Source organism: Orycteropus afer, unplaced genomic scaffold (assembly GCF_000298275.1).
Source record: "Orycteropus afer afer isolate SDZICR_OR568_19922 unplaced genomic scaffold, OryAfe1.0 scaffold00064, whole genome shotgun sequence".
Classification (NCBI taxonomy): domain Eukaryota; kingdom Metazoa; phylum Chordata; class Mammalia; order Tubulidentata; family Orycteropodidae; genus Orycteropus; species Orycteropus afer.
Window position 1 is genome coordinate 4,803,099 of NW_006921651.1, and position 24,109 is coordinate 4,827,207.

The 24,109-nt window shown below is 42.2% G+C and overlaps 1 protein-coding gene across 1 annotated transcript in view; it reads left to right on the forward strand.

The window, feature by feature from the left end:
• The window catches only part of ARMH3 (armadillo like helical domain containing 3), a 261,984-nt gene that overhangs the window by 109,693 nt on the left and 128,182 nt on the right, over positions 1–24,109 (forward strand). Inside the window, 2 exon segments of the mRNA XM_042780830.1 lie at positions 15,758–15,840; positions 16,806–16,932. Of these exon segments, the coding sequence (XP_042636764.1) occupies positions 15,758–15,840; positions 16,806–16,932 (210 nt within the window).

The following is a 24,109-nucleotide window of genomic DNA, read 5'->3' on the forward strand; positions in this document are numbered from 1 at the left end:
AACTTCAAGTTGAACTTGCATATGAGCAGTTGATGGTCCGTTCCACAATCAGTTCCTGGCCTGGTTTTGGCTGAAGATACTGAGCTTTTCCACTGCCTCTTGCTACAGATGTAGTCAATCTGATTCCTGTGCATTCTATCTGGTGAAGTCCACGTGTAGAGCCGCCCTTTGTGTTGTCGAAAAAAGGTGTTTGCAACGAACAAGTCGTTGGTCTTGCAAAATTCCACCATGCAAGTTCCAGCATTATTTCTGTCACCATGGCCAAATTTTCCAACTACCGGTGATTGTTCTTTGTTTCCAACTTTTGCATTCCAGTCACCAGTGATAATTAACACATCCTGATTGTATGTTCGGTCAATTTCAGACTGCACAAGTTGATAAAAATCTTCAATTTCCTCTTCTTTGGCTTTGGGGGTTGATGCATAAATTTGAATTATAGTCGTATTAATGGGTCTTCCTTGTATGCACATGGATATTATCCTATCACTGACAGCATTGTACTTCAGGACAGATCTTGAAACATCCTTTTTTATGATGAATGCCACACCATTCCTCTTCAAACTGTCATTCCCGGCATAGTAGATCACATGGTTGTCTGATTCAGAGTGGCCAAAACCAGTCCATTTCAGCTCACTAATGCCAAGGATATCAACCTTTATGCATTCCATTTCATTTTTTACAACTTCCAATTTTCCTAGATTCATACTTCATATATTCCATGTTCCAATGATTAATGGATGTCTGCAGCTGTTTCTCTTCAATTTGAGTGGTGCCACATCAGCAAATGGAGGTCTCAAAAGTTTTACCTTATCCACATGAGTAAGGCTGGGTTTACTCAGATGATGCAGCTCTTTCCCAGTCCTATTTTGAGAGCCTTCTAACCTAACCAGACTATTCCTAAAGGTGCGCGGTAATGTACCAAACAGTGTTTCTTTGCTATTCATAAGGTTTTCCCTGGCGAATTCTTTGAGAAATGGATGGCCTCTTCCTTCCTCCTAGTCTGTCTCAGTCTGTAAGGTGGGCTGATACCTGTGCACTATGTCCATCCCACTGGGTTTGAAACACCAGTGGCTCAGCCTCAAAACTCACATCAGCATGTCACCATGGTAGGACAGACCGACAAACAGGTTTGTCTCCCTGTTGGAAACATCTCGTACCACTCTACCTGGGTGTCTGTGGCTGACTCCTCCTCTGTCTGGGTTCCTGGACTTTTAATCCCCTTTCTCCCACTCTCCTGCCCTGCTGCTTTGGGTGTGCCTGAGTTCCCTCTCCTCATCTGGATCCCTACAGCTGACTGCTCCTCTCTCCGGGTTCCTGGGCTTTTAATCCCCTTTCTCTCGCTCTCCCATCCTGCTGCTTTGGGCGTGCCTGGGTTCTCTCTCCTCACCTGGACCCCTGCGGCTGACTGCTTCTCTGTCTGAGTTCCTGGGCCTTGTAATCCCCTTTCTCCTGCTCTCCCATCCTGCTGCTTTGGGCGTTCCTGAATTCCCTCTCCTCACCTGGATCCCTGCGGCTGACTGCTCCTCTGTCCGGGTTCCTGGCTTTTAATACCCTTTCTCCCGCTCTCCCACCCTGCTGCTTTGGGCATGCCTAGGTTCTCTCTCCTCACCTGGATCCTTGCAGCTGACTGCTTCTCTGTCCTGGTCCTGGTCCTTTGAATCCCCTTTCTCCTGCTCTCCCACCCTGCTGCTTTGGGCCTGCCTGGGTTCTCTCTCCTCACCTGGACCCCTGTGGCTGACTACTCCTCTGTCCGGGTTCCTGGCTTTTAATCCCCTTTCTCCTGCTCTTCCGTCCTGCTGCTTTGGGCGTGCTTGAGTTCCCTCTCCTCAGTTGGATCCCTGCAGCTGACTGCTCCTCTGTCCGGGTTCCTGGCTTTTAATCCCCTTTGTCCCACTCTCCTGCGCTGCTGCTTTGGGTGTGCCTAGGTTCTCTCTCCTCACCTGGATCCTTGCCGCTGACTGCTTTGGGTAGAACTGATATTTTCACAATGTTCAATCTTCCTACCCACGAACTTGGTATGTTCTTCCATTTATGTAGCTCTCTTATGTTTCTTGAAGTAGTCTTTTATAGTTTTCTTTATACATGTCTTTTGTATCCCTAGTAAGATTTATCTCCAAATGTTGTTTTTTGTTTTTTTTTTGGTAGCTATTGTACATGGTATTGATTTTCTTATTTCTTTTTCAGCAGTCTCTTTGCTGATATAGAAGAATCTAATTGATTTTTGGATGTTGGTCTTGTATCCTGTCATGATGCTAAATCTCTTAAATAGTTCCAGTAGATTTTTGACTGAATCTCTTGAGTGTTCTAGGTCTAGGATCATATCATCAGCAAATAGGGATAGTTTGAGTTCTTCCTTGCCAGTTTGGATGCCTTTGATTTCACTTTCTTGCCTTACAGAGCAAATTCATTTTCCATACAACAGCTCACATATACTTTGTCTCATGACATTGACTACAGTTTCCCACAATCCAACAGCTCCCCCTCACTTCCTTCCCATAGTTACCTCTTCCCTGTGTTTTTCCTCTCTTGTACTCCTGCCCCCTGAGCTGTCTCCCTGTGTGTACACAGCCCTTCTATTCTCCCATGATTGATCTCTCCAAGGGGTGTATCTACCTATTGTAAATGTTCAGCTCATATGCCTGTCTCTTATTTGGCTGGAAACCACAGGAGTGGATTCAGTTCCAGACCTAAAGGGCATCTAGGGGCCATAGTCTCAATGGTTCCAGCAGGCTCTATCAGACTAGCAAACCTGGTGCTGCTGCTTTTTTTTTTTAAATGATTTTGAGTTTTGTTCCACATTATTCTCCCACTCTATCCAGGATCTCCTACACTGATCCCCCTCCAAGTGGTAGGTGGGCACAATCTAGTTCTTTTGGTCTCATGGTCATATAGGCTGAGGATTGCATGGGGTACCAGTCACTTGGACTAATTGTTTCCGTGTGTCTTTGGTTTTCTTCATTCTTCTTTGCTGTGGATGAGGAGAGACCCATCGTTGCATCTAGATGGCTGCTTCCAAGCTTGTAAGATCCAAAGTGGGTAACTTTTAAAGAACAGAAATTTATTTTCTTACAGTTCTTGAGGGCTAGGTGCTGATTCCCTCCGAGGGCTCTGAAAGAGAAACTGTTCCACACCTCTCTCCTGGCTCCGGTGGCTCCGCAGCATTTCTTGACTTGCAGCTGCAGCATCATACGTAATCCTCTGTCTCCCTGTCTCTGTTTGTGTTCTCCTCTTTTATAAGGACACCAGTCAGACTGAATTAGAACTCCCCCTACTGATATGACCTCATGTTGACCTAACTGATAATGTCTTCAAAGACCCTTTTTCCAAACAGAGTCACAGTCACAGGTCTAGGGCTTAGGACTTCAACATAATCTTTCCAGGAGGCACAACTCAGTCCTTAGCGGGGGCCTCTCTGTAGTCCATAATTTAGTTATGAAAGATTCTGACAGCTGTGTACACGGACTTTTTCCTTTTCCTAGGACTAAAAAAGAATACCAGAAAGCTTTTTTTCCTTCAAGTCATATTTGGCTAAAAGCAAAATTTTACACTATTTTGAATCTTTCTCTTGTTCTTAGAAACTTAACAGAAGCAAAAGATAAAATCTCATAAGATTAGGCTGTTAGAGGGGGAAAAGATTCCTCACCCAAAAGCCCCTAAAGAGTGAGAAATCTTTCCTTGTTCTTTTCTCTGCACTGAAAGTCCCTTACCTTCCTAGGCAGAGAAGTGTCAGCATCTTTTCGAATTGAAGGGACAGAGGAAGAAGCAGCTGATGTGGCTCTGCCTGTACTGGACTAGAGGAACATAGCATTTGGTGTGATAAGAAATCATCCTTTCTTGGCTCTAGAGTGACCAGAATAGGCCTATTACTGATATTCCTTCACTATGGCAAAAATAAAGTTCTTGGTCATATATCAGATGGTTCCATGGAGACAGTCTCATTGAACATTCAGTCTCTGAAAGGGTGATTTTGTCTGTCACTCAGCAGGGAAACATCAGAAAAAACAAGCAGATACTATAGGGCCCAGGAGGGAGCTCTGGTAGCATAGTGGCTAAGGCACTTGACTGCTAACCGGAAGGCTGGCGGTTCAAACCCACCAGCCACTCCTCAGAAGGAAGGTTGGACAATCTACTTCCGTAGTGATACTGCTTCAGAAACCCAAGGAGGGGTCGCTATGAGTCAAATCTGAATCAGTGATAGTGAGTGAGTTTTTTTTTACAACAACAAATAGAGACTAAAGTTTATCAGTAGTTATCAGGAATGGGAGGGAGGAATGGGAGAAAGGGAGCCATTATTTAGGTGGTACTAGGCCTGTTAACCGGGAGCTCTGGTAGCATAGTGCCTAAAGCACTTGACTGCTAACCAGAAGGCTGGCGGTTCAAACCCACCAGCCACTCCTCGGAAGGAAGTTTGGGCAATCTACTTCCGTAGTGATACTGCCTCGGAAACCCAAGGAGGGGTCGCTATGAGTCGGGGCCGACTCGACGGCACATAACAACAACAACAACAACAAGGCCTGTTAACCAGAAGGCTGATGGTTCAAAGCCACCAGCTACTCCTCGGAAGGAAGATGGTGCAATCTACTTCTGTAGTGATACTGCCTCGGAAACCCAAGGAGGGGTCGCTATGAGTCAGGTCCGACTCCATGGCACATAACAACAGCAACAACATAGGGCCCAAGAAGAATGCAGTGGCTCCCGAGTGCACTTAGAGGTGGCTACACAGTAATGAGTGGTCTGGGATATGGGAACTGTCACATAAAAGCTCATTTTCATTATAAAGAAGAAGGTTGGTGGTCACTGAGGATTTCAGTGTTCCCAAGTAAATGGGGAGTGGAAGATAATTGAGAGCCTTATCTTCCTTTTAGCAAATACTATATCAATAGCAAGGAAAATGGTAAGGGCAGAAACTGACTTCTACTTCAAGAAAGGAATTATTCTGGTTTTGGTTCATCTAGAGGGATGTGGAACTTCTGGCTGTGTAGCCTGTTGGTACACTGATGTTTGTGCTCTGTTCACCTGGCGAGGCTCATAGCACACAACCAAAACCATTCCATTTTCTTGTTTGATTCATTGGCCTCTGTGTCAGTGAGGTGCTTGGGTTCGCAGCCAGACAGATGCCTGTATTCTGAGAAGCCACCTAGTGTATTTTTAAATTATTCTGCTGGCAGGTGTTGGCGTCTGAATCCTTCCTGTGCCATTGTGCTGATTGACAGTGAGCCTGCTGGTTGCTGGCAATGTCCCTAGGTAATTGGTGATATTGTCCAGAGATGCTGGAATTGGCTGAGTTTATAGTGCCTCTGGGGTTTGGGTGGCATTAGCTTGTTACACTGGTGCTATTTCCGGCCTGTCCTTTGAGTTCTTTCACTTCTAAGTGAAGTGAGATGCTAATATTTCTCTTCTATCAGTCACTGTGAAATTATCTGTCTCACCTAATGAGCAGATTTTGATTTGGGCTGTGTGGCACCTCATCCTAACTCCATGCCAGGCCACAGAATAGAGTCTGGCTGAGTGCTGCCTTTGCGTCCTACCTCTTTCTCTGACAGCACGTAAAACCTTCTCATACAGACAGCTCTCTCTGACCTGATTCTGTGGAGATGTTTATTTGTGCTCTGCTGGAGGCTCTCTGTCTCCTTCCTGATTTTAATCTTATTTAAATGTCATTCGCTTGGTTTCGTAATTAAGCCTCCCCTCTGCTTCTCTGAGGCAAGTGTCTGAGCTCCCATTTAATTGTCGTCCTGTGGTTGGCTTGTTCTTCTGCACCTGGTTTACCTCAGTGTGGGGGACAGGTTTTAGTCCTGGAGAAGTTGCCATATTCATTAGTCATCCTACTCCTACGTGGCAGCACAATTTGCTGTTACCTTCTTTCCCTCCCCTGAATTCAAAGCAGAGTAAATCTGGGGAAGTCCTCTTTTGTGGGGTACATTAATGCTAGGAACAGCTCTGCACATAAGGTTCTTTGAGGGGGGAGAAGAGACTGTGTAAGTGTGGCAGGATTTTTAGGCTCATGATACTGAATTCTAATCCATTTAAAAAATAGATTGCCTGCCTCTGCCTCTGGGAATTCCCTTGAGACTCAGGGAACCATCAGGGTATCTGATCCTGGCTCAGCTTCCTTGAATTTGTACACTAGCCTTTATTCCGCCAGCATCTGCATGCATAGTCAGAACTTCTGCATAGCTGAGGTGGTAAATAAGTAGATTGCCCCCTCTTCCTTCCGTGGAGCAGCTGGTGGGTTTGAACCACCACCCTTCTGATTAACAGTCAGATGCCTTAGGCACTGCACCATCAGAGCTCCTTGACACGTGTACCATAACTACTTAAATATATTTAATGTGTAATATAATACCTCAACTGTTTCACTGACCTAGCTCTATTTTCATAGTTAAAACTGTTTTTTGCTCAACAAGGTAAAAGTATTTGGAGCCATGTATTTGGAGCCTCATCTAGTAGATGAGATGACAAAGATTAGGAGTCAAATCCAGGATCCTCAAGGAGTTTTTAGGAGGTTGTTGGTACTCAGTGTGTTGGTAGCAAACCTTGATAGCTGTTCTGAAGACTGGCACAGTGTGGTCTTGAAGGCTGCCCAGGATTCATTTGGAATTTGCATTCTTGCCCAAGAATCTGTGGTCTCTCTGTTGACTGTTTTTCGCTCCTTTCCTTTTCCCCATCAAAGAGGAAGCACCTTTTTTATGTTTGTACTTAGTGTGGTGTACCATGCTGTAAATGTCAGCCAGGTAGTTATGCTGAGGCTACAGAAAGTTGGGGAAGAGTGTTTGTGGAGCTCACTGACCCCTTGCTTTTTTTTTTTTTTTTTGAGAGTGTTCATGTTAAACTGTCCCAGGCCAGTGGAGTGACATCTTGAGATGCTTAGAGAGAGATGGACTCTGAACTTAACAGAGTTTTCCCCTAGACTCCTTTAATATGTGAGGGGCTGGTTAGTGGGGTCCTGAGTAAAGTTAATAGTTTTGGGTTATAGGTGTAGGTGTCAGTCCTAGATAGCTTAAGCCACCTGCTGCCAATAAATGTTTTTTTAAATGGAAGTTTGGAGGAACCAGTACAGTTTCACAGACCTCTCAGTAGCAAGAGTTTGTGGACCTTCTCCCTAGTTTGATGCTCTTACTGTGAAATAGCTCCAACTGACTATGTGACTGGGTAATTTAACCTTCCTGCACTTCAATTTCCTCATCTGTAAAATGGGAGCAATAATATTACCTACTTCATCAGCTGTTTAAGAGGATTCAGTGAGAATAATATACTTGAAGTGTTTACATAATGCCTAGCAGACGGCAGGTGTGTAATAAATGTTATTTCTCCTGTCATTTATGACCATTGTGTTTTTCCTTTTGAAAAGAGATGAATGCAGTTTAGGAGAGGTGATTTCTGTAAGTAAGCGTCTCTTTTTAAGGTATCAGTAAAGAGCAGTGGGGAAGAGGAAGGTCTGGGATGCTCTGTGTCAGCTTCTGGCGTAGTTACATCCTTGTTGCTCTGCAGGAGGAAGTGAGGCATTCCTCCGTAATAGGCCTGTATGGCATTGGTGTTTTGGCAACCACTGTCCTGGAGCTTTTGGAGGATAGGGGCTTTTGAGAATAGTCTGTCAAGGCCAGAAGTGCTCAACCACCAAGAATATCCCAAAGGATACTCTGCAACAAGCTGTGCCATTCTGTTTTGTGGAGGTGTGCAGCCATTGCTCAACTGATGGGCAAAACTCTTTTATACATTGAGTTCCTCTTTTATAAGGCGCTTCTGTAGAAATCTGCCAGACCAGGTGCAGGGTAGTAAATTACTTAGTATAGCTTTTCTACCCATAAGTCATTATAAACTCAGTGGTGGAATGAGCAACTGAGGAGCTCCTGATTGTAAATGTTATCCACCTGGGTTATTTCTGTTGGGCGTGGCACAATGCAATGTTATGGGAGGCTCACTCTAGGTGCTTAGAATTCTGTTATGATTGGTTGGTTTGGCCACTCTGCTAAGCTCAAAAGGAGGCTTCCTAGAGGCAGAACTCTCTCTGACTGCTGGCTGAGGAAGACGTACTGCTGAAAGAGACACACGCTGCTGGGAAAGAGATGCAAGAGACACGCATTGCTGAGTGAGACACCAAGGGACACTCACTGTTGGGAAAGAGACTGTGAGAGACTGTTAGGAGAGAGACTGTGGGCTGGGAGAGAGACTGAGCATTTTTCCTGAAGTTGAATTGTAACTTGGTGCTTCCCTAATAAACTCCGTAATCTGTGAGTTCTGTGTGGCCACTGCAGTGAATTATCGAACCCAGGAGAGAGGTGGTGGGTGCTTTGGGAGGAACAGTTGGTGAAAGGGCTGGAGGGAGGTGGCATGTCTGGCCTTGCAGGAATAGGCCTTGGGTTGCTGATAGTGATTCTGTCTTCCTCTTCTGGGGTTAGAGGAGGTCAGAACATGTGCCTCCTTGTACTTTTTGCACCAGGGGTCAGAGGTTTGGTGAGAAAGAGGCTTGTGTTAGCTCTTTATACCCCACTCCCTTTTTAAACACTATTATTTAAAAATGAGAAGCATGATAAACAAAGGATCAAATTAAGAAGAAAACAAAGTACATCCTATCCCTCATATCTTCACAATGACTACAACAAGTACTGTACCTGATAGCAAACTCTTACAGACATATGACTAATTAGCAATACTATGTTTATATAATCAACCCCCCTTTTTTTTTTTTTATCATTATCTTCTTTCCTCTATGTATTGCTACTTCGGTGACTGTTCTTGGAACAGTTTGGCTGGTCATGTGCCCAGATGGCAACAAGTGGACAAGTGGATCAGGGCAGTTTTCTAAAAGTGTATATGTGGGGGAGGGTACAGGGCGTGAACCAGGAGCCAGTCAGCATTGAGTGCTGTGCTACTATGTGCTGGCACTGAGATCCTGAGTGCTAATTCTGTCCTGTCCTTGAAATTGCTCTGACACCAGGGTAGTCTATTCTTTGGCCAGCTTTCCAAATCCTGGGCTTATCTCTATACCATAATGGCTTATGAATAAGCCTGGTTATTTTTTATATTCATTTTGTTTGTTTGTTTGTTTGCCTTGGTTCCAATTTTGCATAAAGAAAGCGGATCTTTACTTCCTTTAGGGTCCATCTCCAGTCATGTTTCATCCCCAGAACAGAATTTTGAAGGAGACAAATCTGAGGGGGGAAATTAGAAACAGTTTTAGTAGAGAGTTACGTGCTGTGCTTTTAAAAGATACTGGAAAGTAAGCAGAAACAGAAAGAGGAGGGGAGAGATGTGTGAGAGACAAGATGTGGGAAGGAGAGATGAGCAGATGTCGAGGATGACGGTCTGCTGAGGTGGCTTGTGTGGAGAAAAGCTACTGGGAGTCTTTGAGTGTGGAGCGTGAGTTGTTAGATAATAACGAGGTATTAAACTACTGTAGTCTAATAAGTAACTGCGGACCCAGGGAAAATGGGGATCAGACATAGGAAAATAACCTGGAGCAGCTGGCAGGTATAGAAAGTTATAAACCAGGGTCTAGAAAAGTGTCGGGAACAGCATAGTCAGCAAATCTAAGGACACTGCTTATACTTAAGCCCCCCTCCCCTTTAACATTTAACTCCATCTGATACTTTTATTTGTTTAATTTTATCTTACTGGAATTGGTAGAAAGAACACTAAATGGGAGACCAGGTTTTGTTGTTGTTTTGTAGGTTTTAGTCCTAGTTTAGTTACTAGCTAGTTTGGGGGAGGGAAGGTTTTCTTATCCACAAACAAGGGAATTGGATTAAATGACCTCTAAGGTCCTTTCTAGGAGCTCTGGTAGCATAGTGCCTAAGGCACTTGACTGCTCACCAGGAGGCTGGCGGTTCAAACCCACCAGCCACTCCTCGGAAGGAAGGTTGGGCAATCCTACTTTCGTAGCGATACTGCCTCGGAAACCCAAGGAGGGGTTGCTATGAGTCAGGGCCGACTCAACGGCAAATAACAACAACAACAAGGTCCTTTCTAGTTCTAAAAATGTATAGCCAACTATTCGGAAGCTTCACAGACTTAGAACTCCCATCACATCAGGTCAGAAGATAGAAGAGAATGCGTATGCAGTGGTGTGTAGTGAGTGGTGTGTAGACAGAACAGTTGATACAGTGAGTGCAAAGTCAGGGTAGTGATGAAGGGAAAAAAACACTATTTCACAGGATATTTGGGACATTTTCTCTTGAAGAGAAATTGTGGTCTCTGATGTCAGAGGCTTTGTGAGAGCCAAGTTTAAAGTTGCTTTGTTAATTTTAGCTGCCTGTTAAACTCCCTCCAGAGAATCGCTACTTCCAAGTACGAAAACAGTGGCTTTTTTCTTCCCTTTCTCGGTCTGATATGAATTATCCGGGGCAGAATGCAGGTCCCTCCTGGTACTCACTCTCAGGGGGTTGCAGTTCTGGACTCTTCTCAGTACTGTTGGGCTCCGCTGATGTCTGTGGGACTCAGGTTGCTTCTTTCTCCCTCCCCTCATGTTTATCACTTTATCATTCCTGACTCTGAGGCCCAGAGATCCAGACTAGCTGTAGTCCAGCAGAGGAGCAATAAATCATTGCTCCCACTTCCTTTTCTCCAGGTTTCCTGGCCTTTAATTACCACATAGTCATTGCTGAGGCTGCATCTCTGTGCTGGGTGCGCTGGGAACAAAAAGCCTGTGTTGATTAGATGTGTGCAAAAGCTGTTTTGTCTCTCTGCAGCCATTACATTTTGCTGAGTGCCATTTGTGCTACCTATCTTGCAAAAAGGACATGGAGGTGGCATCTTCTGACCTCGTCTGCCTTCTACAAGGGGGAGAAAATCACCATCAGTGGCCCAAGGCTGATTCCTATGAGGCAGAAGTCAGACATGCTGCCACCCTTGAACCTTCTTACCAATTCTGACACCAACCGTTCCTCCCACAGCACTCATTATTTCTCTGTTGGGTTTGATCATTTGTTGCAGTGGCCACACAGAAGTAATAGACAATATTCCTGATTAGTGAAGTAACAGGTTACAATTGAGGTTCAGGAATGTGCTCAGGATACGATTCGATTAGGTCAGTCTCCCTTTGGCCTCGCCTCTGCCGTGGCACAGTCAAGTCTTACAGAGCTCTTGAACTCTGTTGATAGGTGCACCCCACTCTGCCAGGAAACCTCCTGGCACTTGGCTTTCTTGCTTCTTGGGCCAGAAGGCCTACGGCTTTGTCTCTTGATTCTTTTGCCACCATCTCTCTGCTGTCGTCTCAGCACAGCGATTTTAGGTCCAAGGACACACTCCACTGTCGGCTTCTCTCTCTTGATGGCAGTGAGATTCCCCTTGTACACCTCGGGAGGGCTCATTTTAAGCCTAGCGAAATGACAAAACTGACCAATCCCCACATTAGGGTTCCATACACCTTATCTCCACAGTTCCACCCCCACAGGGTGCCATGTACTTTATTTACGTTATAACTAGCTATCCAATCCCTTTCATGGGCCACGAGCACTTTATATCTGCATAGTTCCACTTAGGCATCTGGTTGGTGCCACAAAGACCATGGCTAGAAGAGCCATCCATCTAATTCACTGCACCACACATCCCCTTCTCTTGTCTTTTGTGAGTTGATAGTTTGTCAGGTGGTTTGCCATTAACAGGGCTTGTATAAGCTTGTGATTAGGGGATGGATGGGCAGCCGTTACATAACTCAACAAGGTGATCTTCATTAAGGGAGGTGCTTTGGGCAGGGGTTAATTAAATGTATTTAGATTTTAGCTAGTCCTTTTTGTTCCCTGAGCTCCTGGCAGGAGCTAAACAGGTGTGTGATCCAAAATGGATTCCCATAGAGTTTTTTTTTTTCCTGTCCCATCCAACAGATCAATTACCAGAGAATATCAAAAGGGCCAGCTGCCTGTCATTATGAGACCCCAGAGAACTGAAGTCAGGGCAGGGGTGAAGTGTTCGTATGAGGATTCTGTCTCCCATCCCTCGGAAGGCTTTTTTGGGTACTTGAGCAGGGAGATTTAGGCTTTAGAAACGATGTACTTGAAGCCAGGCTCTTGTACTTTCCTTGTCTGCTGTTTCTTACTGTACCTGTGTGTTTGGAGGATGGAGAGTGAGGGGTGTTGTGTGGCGAGCAGTGAGTGTCTGGAGAGTCCTGCTCCTACTCATCATTCCCTGCTGTTCCAGATCTGAGCCCACATCTGTACTGTAAGAGTTGTAATCACACACACCTCAGCTCAGCAAAGTGGTTCTCATCTGCTGATAGGGAAGCAGATGTGATCTAGAAAAGATAGGGTCCATCCTTTCTTGGATCCATAGAAAGCGAGGAGGATTGGAGGGGAGAACCCAGAAGCACTACAGATTGCTTGCAGTTGCTGCACCCCTTCTTTATCGTTTCCCATCAAGTTAGGGGAGCTGGGTATAGGGACATTGTTCAGGATGGACACAGAAGCAGGATTTATTTCATGGACAGACAACATGAGTAAAAGAGAACAAGTCACCTGATAATTCTTTTATGCCTAAAATTTATTTGGAGAAATGTCTTTTCTTTATTTATTTATTTTATTGTGATTTGGGTGAAAGTTTACAGAACAAATTCACTTTCCATACAGCAGTTCACACACACGTTGTCTCATGACATTGACTACAATTTACCACAATGCAAGAGCTCCCCTCCCACCTCCTCCCGATAGTTACCTCTTTCCTGTGTCCTTCCCTCCATGTACTCCTGCCCCCTGAGCTGTCTCTCTGTGCACACACAGCCCTTTTATTTTTCCATGATTATTCTCTCCAAGGAGTATATCTGCCAAGTGTAAATGCTCACCTCATATGCCTGTCTTTTGTTTGACTAGAAGCCACAGGTATGGTTCAGTTCCAGACCTGAAGGGCAGCTAGGGGCCATCGTCTCAGTGGTTCCACCAAGCTCTATCAGACCAGCAAACCTGGTCCCCCCACACTTTTTTTTTTCCCCCAAATGATTTGAGTTTTGTTCCACATAGTTCTCCCTCTCTATCCAGGATCTCCTACGTAGATCTCTCTCTAAGTGGTTGACAATGGTAGCTAGGCACCATCTAGTTCTTCTGGTCTCATAGTCATATAGGCTGAGGATTGTATGGTGTACCAGTCATGAGGACTAATTGTTTCCATGAATCTTTGGTTTTCTTCATTCTTCTTTGCTCTGGACAAGCAGAGACCCATTGTTGCATCTAGATGGCTGCTTGCAAGCTTTTAAGATCCCACCTGCTACTTGCCAAAGTAGGAGGTGGAACAATGTTTTGTGTAGTATGCTATGCCAATTGAACTAGATGTCCCCTGCGACTATGGTCCTGAGCCCACAGGTTCAACTACTCCCTCTGGGTGGCTAGCTGTGACCAAGAAGTGACTATGACCTTGTCCCTTGTCAGCTCTACTATACCCCTGGGAATTCTTACAAAACATATAAAAACACTTATAGAACCATTGTCTGCCAACCCTATATGTGGTCTTGGGTACACTCCCTGCTACATAGACATACCTAATAGTTCAGCCTGCCCACCCATCTATCCACCTGTATACCCGTGTTTGCCTTTATTGACAACGCAGTACTGTATGTGCAAAAGGATTCATCTTTGTTCTCTGTACCTCCCATGTACCTCTCTATGTCTTCCTCTTCCTCAGTGCCACCATATTGATCACTCACATTTGGTACCTTGCCCTTCTCTTCACCCAAATCAATACTTATCTCTACCTATCTAACAATGTTCCCTCCCCTCCCATCCCATCCCTGGTAACCAACAAAGAAAATTTCCTTCCATATATAAACCGTTCCTTGACTTTTACAATAACGGACTGAGACAATATTTGTCCTTCTGTGATTGACTTATTTCACTCAGCATAGTGTCTGGAGAAATGTCTTTTTTAAAATACATTTTCTTGAAATATAATTTATGTACAGTGAAATACACAAAACTAAAGTGACATGGGTCAGTGCTTTTTTTTTTTTCCCCTCCCTCAGTGTTCCCTCCCCTCCCCTCCCACCTCTGGTAACCAACAAAGAAAATTTCCTTCCATATATAAACCTTTCTTTGATTTTTTACAATAATGAACTAATACTATATTTGTCCTTCTTTGACAAATACACTATTATTTATTTCATTCAGTATAATGTCCTCCAAGTTCATCCATGTTATACAGTGTTGTTTGCAGAAATATCTTTAAAGCTGTACCGTTAACCTAGAGACTTGGCAGTCAGTTTCTTTACTGGAATTGCTTGGGTTTTAGCAATTTCTCCCCTCATTAAGAATTGCCAGGCAGAGAAGGGACCTTTTCGGTAAGTGTTGTCTCTGTCAAGAGAGAATAGCGCAAGCTGCACTTTCGTTTGAACAATTAGAACAGCAAAGCTTTTTTTCATTGGAAGCTTTCTTTTCACTCAGAGCTGAAGGCCAGTTGTAGGTTGTCCAGTATAGTTGATGCACCTCGTGACCAGGTGGAATAGATAGATGTCCTTCTTAGCAGTGATGTTTGAAACAGATACCAGGGCTAATTCTTGGTTACATGAGACGTTAGCAGCCTAGGGTAGGAGGGGGACCCTCATTTTGACTTGTAAATCGAGCAGATTTGATGGGGAAATCACCATGTGGGAGTAAATTTGGAACACTAAAATGTCAGTTTTATAGTCAAATTTCTGAGCTTAATTGCTATTTAAGAAGTGGCAAAAAGAAGTCGATTTTAAAAAACCTTTTATGGGCAGATAAGCAGATAGTTGCTTGGGAATATCAGTGCTTTCTTCAAACATACCTACGTTACCTACTTTTTTTTTTTTAATTTACTTTGTTGTTGAGAATATACACAGCAAACATACACCAATTCAACAGTTTCTATGTGTACAGTTCAGTGACAGTGGTTATGTTCTTCGAGCAGAGCAGCCATTCCTGCTACCCTTTTCTGAATTGTTCCTCCCCAGTTAACATAAGCTCACTGCTCCCTAAGGTTCCTGTCTAAACTTTCGAGTTGCTGTTGTCACTTTGGTCCTATATAGATAGTTCTTAAAAGACCACAATGCTCAAGGCAGACGTATTTTCATTATTTAGCTGAACAGTTGGGAGCTCTGGTGGCCTAGTGCCTAAGACATGCTAACCAGAAGGCTGGCGGTTTAAACCCACAGCCACACCTCAGAAGGAAGGTTGGGCAGTCTACTTCTGTAGAGATACCGCCTCAGAAACCCAAGGAGGGATCGCTGTGAGTCAGCATCAACTCGACGGCAATGAGTTGGGTTTTTTTGGTTTATTGTTTGGTTTTAAGAGGACTTCAGGGGCTATATCGGTTTCAAGTTTCAGGGGTTCATCCAGCCTCCATAGCTCCAGAAAGTCTGGAGTCCCTGCGAATTTGAAATTCTGTTTTATATTTCCCCCCTTTAGATCAGATTTCTTTTATGGAATATTTAATTAAAATGTTCAGTAATGATAGCCAGACACCACCCAGTTCTTCTCATCTCATGGCAAAGGAGGTAGTTGTTCATAGAGGCAATTAGTCACCCATTCCATAGCCTCTGATCCCTGACTCCCCTTCTTCCCCTATTGCTCCAGGCAAATAGAGACTAATTGTCATGTCTTGGATGGGGCTCCTAAGCTTTTAAGACCTCAGGCACTAGGCAGCAAACTAGCACTAGCATCTTACCAGCTTTTTAAAAGTCCTTGGCAGCTGATACTCATTCTAGCTCTGTCTGGTCTCTGTAGAACTAGTCTGCTTTCATTGAACCTTATTGATTATGCAAATAGCTTGTTAATGTCTTTTTTTTCTTTTCTTTTCTTTTCTCTCTTTTTTTTTAAAGCCTTGATCAATTTGCTGAAGTTCCTTATGTCAAATGAGACTGTACTTTTGGCCAAACACAACATTTTTACGTTAGCCCTTATGGTGAGTAATGAAATTTTTTTTTTCTTTCTTTCTCTGAAGTCATACCCTAAAGCAAAGGTGGACTGGTTTGAAACAGGAGCTGGTAGTAGGGGAACTAAGCCACAGGGAGAACCAGGCTTATATTTTCCTCTTGGATCAGAATCTCTCGACTGGTGCTCCCCACTCTTTGCCTCTGTCTTTGGCAAGCTTGGGACTTTTTTCTCCTTTATGAGAGTGTGTTGTCTGGCAGGGGAGGGTCAGATCAAATCTCTGCATGAGCAGAGGACCTTGATTCCATTTAAGACTGTACTGTGATGTTATAGTTCTATGTTGGTAAATAGCAAAGTCTCTAAGAGCTGTCCTAGTCAGATGAGTGGTTGCATCGTGGTTGCTTTTGATGCCCTAGGGACATTACAGATGCCTGATTATCTGGCTGATTATTTGGGATAGAAGGAGGTCATTGTGCCTCTTAACTATCTTCTTAGGATAGTACCCAGTGGAGTCTTGGTAAATGTTCAGCAACTGGCTCTCTGGGGGGAAAAAGCCCTGGTTTGTAGCATTTTCTACAATTTCTGTGGTGTAACTGCTCTCATATGGCCAATTTCAGGCTATCCATGTGACATCATTGAATGCAGATCTGGAATGAGATATTTGATAGCGTACTGTTATACAGTATTCCGATCATAAAGATATGAGATATAAATTAATCTCAAGAGCATAGGTAACAGTAAAAGGTAGAAAATAATTGGGAAGTGGTGACTTTTTAGTATTTCTTGCCTTTATTTTAATGTAATTTATTTAACTGTAAGTTTATGTACATTGATTTTTAATAATTGTTGTGTTTAACAGCCAGCTCACAGAATTCCTGAAAATTTAACTATCAGCTTTTGTAAGTCAGTAAGAGCTATCTCCAGCATACCACTGATTATACCCTCATGGTCTTCATAGTCTGATGCCTGTATATGGGGGTTTTGCTTCTTTTCTAGATTGTGAACCTATTTAATATGTTTATCACATATGGAGACACATTCTTGCCCACCCCCAGCAGCTATGATGAACTCTACTATGAGATTATCCGCATGCACCAGAGCTTTGACAACCTCTACTCCATGGGTAAGCTGTCTTTTCTTTTCATTACTCTCTCCCCTTCAACTGTTTGTTTTTTGGCATGAAACAGGAAAAAGCTACAAAAGATTCTCCTCTAGTGGCCCAGTACCCTTGCTTGGCATAGAAACATAGTACTCTTCTCTTTTTGGGTATGTGGGCTTGTTGCCTTCAGGAACTAGATTTTATCTCATTGGAAAGTCTGTTAGCAGCCCTGTAGCCCTTTGTTGATGTGTGTGAAAGAGAGAATGGAAAGGTTTGTGGATTTAGTGTCAGTGAGATGGAGGTTAAATAGTGGTTGGGAATTGACAGCGGCAAATAAAGGAGTTGGATCCCAAAGATACCAAATGGAGGGGGAAAAAATTGTGTGATTTGAGAAGTACAGGATTTTAAGGAGTCTTAATGAACCTTTATATTTTTAGAATAACTTACAAGAGGAAGTGGACATTAGATGAAGATCTTTCATGTAAATTTGTCTCTGATTAGCTCACTGAAAATTCTCTCTGCAGCCAAAATGAGTACAGCATACTGTATTTTCACACAAATAATGTGTGTGTTGTATGTTTTTTACAAACTGCCCAACCCCCTCACATGTTAGTTTCCTGTGTGTACTATAAGTGTTATGTGTGTGTGTACATTATTTATGTGGGTACATTATATGAGAAAAAATATGATCCTTCTTGGTATTTCTGAAGGAAGGCAAGCATGTCCATAAGTTTGTGTGGAGAGCCATGTCAATTCTACCCTTGAAAGATCAGAAAAATGGTAATGTTTAAAGTATATAATTTGAAGTTTTGACACATATCATGCATCTGAAATAACAGTCGAAATAATGAGCATACGTGATCTCTAGCCATTAGAGAGTTGCAAATCAAAACAACAATGAGATAGCTTCTCACCCCAGCAATAATAGCAAAGTTCAACAGGACAAAAAATAACAAATGCTGGCAAGGTTGCAGAGAGATTAGAACTCTCATACACTGCTGTACTGTAAAATAGTACGACCATTGTGGCAAATAGTATGGCGTTTCCTTAAAAAAACTGAAGATAGAAATACCATTTGAACCAGCAATTCCATTACTAGGAATATATCCTAAAAAGGTGAGAGCTGGGAGAAGAACAGACATATGCATACCCATGTTCATTGTACCACAATTAACTATAGCAAAGAGATGGAAACAACCTAGATGTCCATCAGCAGAAGAATGGATAACTGAACTATGGTACACTGACACAATGGAATACTATGCTACCTTAAAGAACAATGAAGGATACGTGAATCATCTCACAGCGTGGATGAACCTAGAGGACATTATGCTGAGTGAAATAAGTCAGTTGCAGAAAGACAAATATTGTATGAGCCCATTACTGTAAAAAGCCAAGGAAGGGTTTGCTTAGGGAGGGAACTCACTTTGTAGGTTACTGGGGGGCAAGTAGGGGAGGAGATAATTTCGGGCTAGTTGGAAGCCACACGCTAAGGTGGGTAGGGGGAGGGATGATATGGAAAGAGGCTGTGACTAGCATAATAACATTGCTGAAAGGGAGAACACTGAATTGTGTACATAAGATATAGACAACAGAGGCTAATACTAATATATTCACAATACTGCATTACCATTAACACCAAATACCAGGCTACAGATAAATACATAGACAACTGAGAAGATCAGATGGGGGTCAGTGAACAGGATTATACTCTAGACTAAAGATAGATTCAGCTGGGGCTAATCTTGCACAGATTCCAGGGATACAAATACCCTCAATCATTACAGAAACAACAGAAGACAGACATAGAGCCATCCCTTATAGACAGCCAGACACTGTGGGAGAGAGATCCAATGGATCTATCAACCCAGGACCATAGTTTCAGAGGACACCAGACTCAGTTGGCACACACACACAAAACATAAAATCTTGTTCCACAACTTACATTGGTGAGTAGCGACTAGGGTCTTAAAAGCTTTCATGGAGCAGCTGATAGGTTTGAACCACCAACCTTTTGGTTAGCAGCCAAATGCCTTAACTACTGCTCTACTAGAGCTCCTTTTTATCTCATATAGATAGTTCTTAAAAGAGTGTAATGCTCAAGGCAGACCTTTTCTACTAGTTAAGCAAACTATTGTTTGCTTTTAAGATTTCAGGGGATATTTTGGTTTAAGGTATAAAGATTATGGCAGGACAGTAATTTCAGGGTTTCAACAACCCTGAAAGGCTCCTGAAAGTCTAGAGTCCATGATAATTTGAAATTCTATTCTTTATCTTCCTCCTTTTGATCAGAATATTTCTGTGGAATCTTTGACCAAAATGTTCAGTAATGGTAGCTGGATGCCATCCAGTTCTGGTCTCAAGGCAAAGAAGGCATTTGTGTATGTTTCTAGTTAGATTTGTTCTTAGGCATTTAATTCTCTTAGATGCTGTTGTAAATTGAGTTATGTCCCTAATTTCTCTTTCAGATTTCTCATTGTCGATGTATAGAAACACAGCTGCTTTTTATTTGTCATCATTGTTTTTTATCATTGTATAGTATTCCGTTACAGTGATAATGCCACATTTTGCTTATCCATTCATCCATGAAAGGACACTTAGCTTGTTTCCATCTTTTTGCTACTATGAATAATGGTGCAATGAACATGAATGTGCATATGTCTATTTGTGTTAGTGCTCTTACTTCTCTAGGCTATATACCTAGTAGAGGGATTGCTGGATCATATGTTATTTCTAGATGTTTGAGGAAATACCATACTATTTTCCAAAGTGGTTGTACCATTTCACTCATGAGCTTTTAAGCCTCCATGCTTATTTAGGTATTTTGAAGTATAATTTATGTATAGTAAAATTTACTCTTTCTCCTGTACAGTTCTGAGTTTTGACAAATGCATGTAGTAATGTATTTAACACCAAAATAAAGATATAGAAGAGTTTTATCTCTCCAAAAATTTCCTTCATGTACCTGTGAGGTCAGTTCCTCCTCCCTATCCTACAATAGATAGGCGTGGCGTATAAGGTGAACTTTTATACCAGAGAGGTACACTCCTTAGAACAAGCAACCATGGGACATCAGAAAGAAGTAGTTACATAGGGAGATAGCTCAGAGAGCAGGGATGTATAGGAAAGAAGGACTCAAGGAAAAGGTAACCACAAGGAGAAAGTGGGAAGAGAGCTGTTAGATTATAGGGATTGCAATCAATGTCATGAAACAAAATGTGTATGAACTGTTGTATGGAAAATGAATTTGCTCTTTAAACTTTCACCCAAATTACAATTAAAAAAAAAATTGTAATTTTCCCATTCTCATACTACTGCTGTTTGCATTGTATATTTTTTGCATAGTTATAATCATGGTATACTATTTTGTGTTTTTTAATTTACCATATCATAAAACATTTTCCTAATCATTCTGTAATTTTCCTAAGTTCCTTTTTTTAATAGTTGCATAGTATGTTATTTTTGTGTACCATAATATGCTTGAGGCCTTTAGGGCATTTGGAAATAATTGTGTGTTTGAATTGGTAGCTTAGAAAAGAGTGTAAAAGCCTATGACATTTCCAAAGAAAATGCAATGATGAGGTCATCTGGGTGTCTGTTCACTAATGAACAAAGCTGACAGAGTGTTACAGAGACGTAATCCGTGGACAGAGTTAAACATGTCTCTGAAATTGTGGGGAGGTGTTAAATTCAGTTCAAGTCTATAAATGTTTAGGTTCCTTTTAGCAGAGAACTTACTTTCTAGTAGAGTAGTAGTGGTAAACCAGTGCACCTAAGGAGATTTTACAACTGAGCTGAAAAATAAATGTCTGGGCTCCTGAAACAGTTTCGTCCATCACGTGAATAAATTTGCACATATACTGAGTGAAGCTGAGTTCAGACTGGAGAGCTCTAACTTGGAACTATACCAAGTTCCCTGAAATCTTGTAAATTAGAAAAGCAGCACTCTGATAATATGTTTTATTAAAGCTTCCATCTTATCATTGCTTTCATAAAATTATGTGAATTTATGAAAATGAGGCATTGTGAGAACAGACATAGAACAGCCGGATGAGTTTGCTTTTCCTCACACAGCCATAGGCCCTCCCTCTGAGAGTGCCGCTGCTGTTGCTCTTCTTGCTATAGGAATCCTGGATCAGGAGTAGATAGTGATGGTGCTCAGATAGGAAGTGTCTATGCAAATCAGTCATGCATTTCTTAGTGTTATTTAGGGAATCTAGCTCTTAGGCATAGTGCCTAAGGCATTTGACTGCTAATCAGAAAATTAGTGGTTCAAACCCTCCAGCCACTCCATGTAGGGAAGACTGGCTAATCTACTTATGATTTACTGCCTTGGAAATCCAATGGGGGTCGCTGTGAGTTGGAATTGACTTGATGATGGTGAGTTTGGGTTTTTCTTTTATGTTTCATTTTCCTTCTTTTGAGAAAGTTTCAGGTACATTCATTCATTTGGGAGGCAGTCTATTTAAATTAATTTTAGCTAATACTTACATAGTGTTTATTATATGCTAGGCACTAATTTAATAATTATATGTATTAACTCATTTAATTCTCATAATCATCGTGTCATGTTAAGTATTGTTACTATTCTCTATTAAAGTGTCAGGGGCTGGACTTCTACCCTGACGATTAACTTCAGCATTCATGCTCTTAACCACTATTCGACATAAGTACAGGCTCTAAAGTTGTTCTCTTCAGGTTCAAATCCCAGCTCCATCACTTACAGCTTGTGTGAATGACTTGAGTCAATTTCTTGTCTCCTCTGTGTTTCATTTCCTCATCTGTATACTGTATTGCAGACAGCCTGACTTTGTCCAATGCTTGGCACCTAGTAAACTCTCCACATCTTCAGCTATTATAAGCTATTCATTCATTAAGAAAATGTATTTGCAGTGCTCACCATGTGCTTTCTTTCAAGGAACAGTCTTGCTATCTTGTCTCCTTTATGAAATGGCACAGATATTTGGATATGTGGCCCTGAAACTTGTAGGCTTATAGAAGATACGTTGTTTATTTCTGTCATCTCTCCTGTAGTTGTTTGGTAAAGAGATAGAACTTGGCTAAAGAAGAGAAGATGCCTGTTGATTCATGTTGCAGGTCACACAGTTAAGTCAGAGGAATTGAAACAAGTTATTCCTTGATTGAAATATGATCATCCTCTGTCTGAAAAGGTTACTTGTTCTGTTTGACTGAGCTTGCACCTTTAGGGGAAAGATACAAGAAGCAGGAGGGGACACCAACTCAGACAGGTAGTTCCACTAAATCAGTGGCAGCCATTAGGGGAATGATAAACTTGGCAGCCAGATTGCCCCCACATCCTCACATCAGTGCTGATTTTAAATAAGTAGAAAAATTAAGTCACAGAACCCTGTTAGCAGGAAAAAAAAAATGAGGAGGAAAAAGAGTATAGTTGTTTGATAGAAAATGAGAATAAGTTAGAGAAAGAACTCACTGTAAAAATAATTGAGAGAATACTATACACTCTTACATTTTCTCTAGGCTGAGGATGTTTGTTTTCATTAAGTTGTATTTTTGTTGTTGTTGTTGAGAATATACACAGCAAAACAAAACAAAAAAAAAATAACCTAACTCACTGCCGTCAAGTCGGATCCGACTCATAGTGACCCCTCCGTGGGTTTCTGAGGCAGTATCACTATGGAAGTAGATTTCCTAGTCTTCCTTCCAGGGAGTGGCTGGTGGGTTTGAACCGCCAGGCTTCTGGTTAGCAAATACTTAAGGCACTACGCCACCAGAGATCCCTTACATAGCAAAACATACACTAATTGAACAGTTTCTACATGTACCATTTAGTGACATTGATTACATTCTTCAAGTTGTACAGTGGTCTTCACCCTCCTTTTCTGAGATGTTCCTCCCTCATTAACATAAACTCACCGCCCCTCAAGGTTCTTATCTAATCTTTTGAGCTGCTGCCACTTTGATCCCTTATAGATACTTCTTAAAAGAACATAATGCTCAAGGCAGACATTTTTTTACTAGTTTAGCTAAACAACTGTTTGGTTTTATGAAGACTTCAGGGAACAGTTAGTCTAAGCAACTGGTACACCATGTGATCCTCCGCCTATACAACTACGAGACCAAAAGAACTAAATGGTGCCCAGCTACCACTCAGAGGGAGATCTTTGTAGGAGAACCTGGACAGAGTGGGAGAACAATATGGAGCAAAACTCAAAATCATAAAAAAAAAAAAAGGGGGACTGGTCTGATAGAGCCTGATGGAACCACTGAGACTGTGGCCCCTAGCTGACCTTCAGATCTGGAATTGAACCCACTCTTGTGGCTTCCAGCCAAACGAGACAGGCATATGAGCTGAACATTTGCATTAGGATCACTCATTGGAGAGATCATGGCAGAATAGAAGAGCCGTGTATGCACAGAGAGACAGCTCTGGGGGCAGGAGTGCATGGGAGGGAAGGACACAGGGGAAGAAGAGGCTATGGGGAGGAAATGGAAGGAAAGCTGTTGCATTGTGGGAGATTACAGTCAATGTCATAAGACAGAGTATATGTGATCTTCTGTATGGAAGATGAATTTGCTGTGTAAACTTTCACCCAAATCACAATAAAACTTAAAAACCTCTGGGGCAATTCTGCTGTGTAACATGGGGTGAGTATGAGTCAAAATTGGCTTGAAGGCACCCAATGAATGTTTTAGATGAATATATTTGCCTACTAGTTTTCAAGATTTAAGAATTATTTTTAATAATGAACTACACACAACACTTGTTCATCGGTTCTGCTTCATGAGATTCCATTAAAAATGATACTAAAAAGAAAAAACAAAGAAGATTTCAGGGGCTATTTTTGGTTTAACTTTTAAAAATTATCTCAGGACAATAGTTTCAAGGGTTCATCCATCTTCCATGGTACCAGAAAGTCTGGATTCCATGAGGATTTGAAATTCTGTTCTGCATTTCCCCCTTTTGATCAAGATGCTTCTGTAGAATCCTTGATAAAGATGTTCAGTTATGGTAGTACCATTCAGTTCTTCTGATCTTATAGCAAAAGAAACAGCTGTTCATGGAGGCAATTAGCCGTACATTCCATATCCTTCTCCTGTTCCTCACTCATCTTCTTCCTCTGTTACTCCAGGTGCATAGAGACCAATTGTCATTGCTTGGATAGTTACTTGCAAGCTTTTAAAGATCCCAGGCATTATACAACCAACTAGGAAGCAGAAT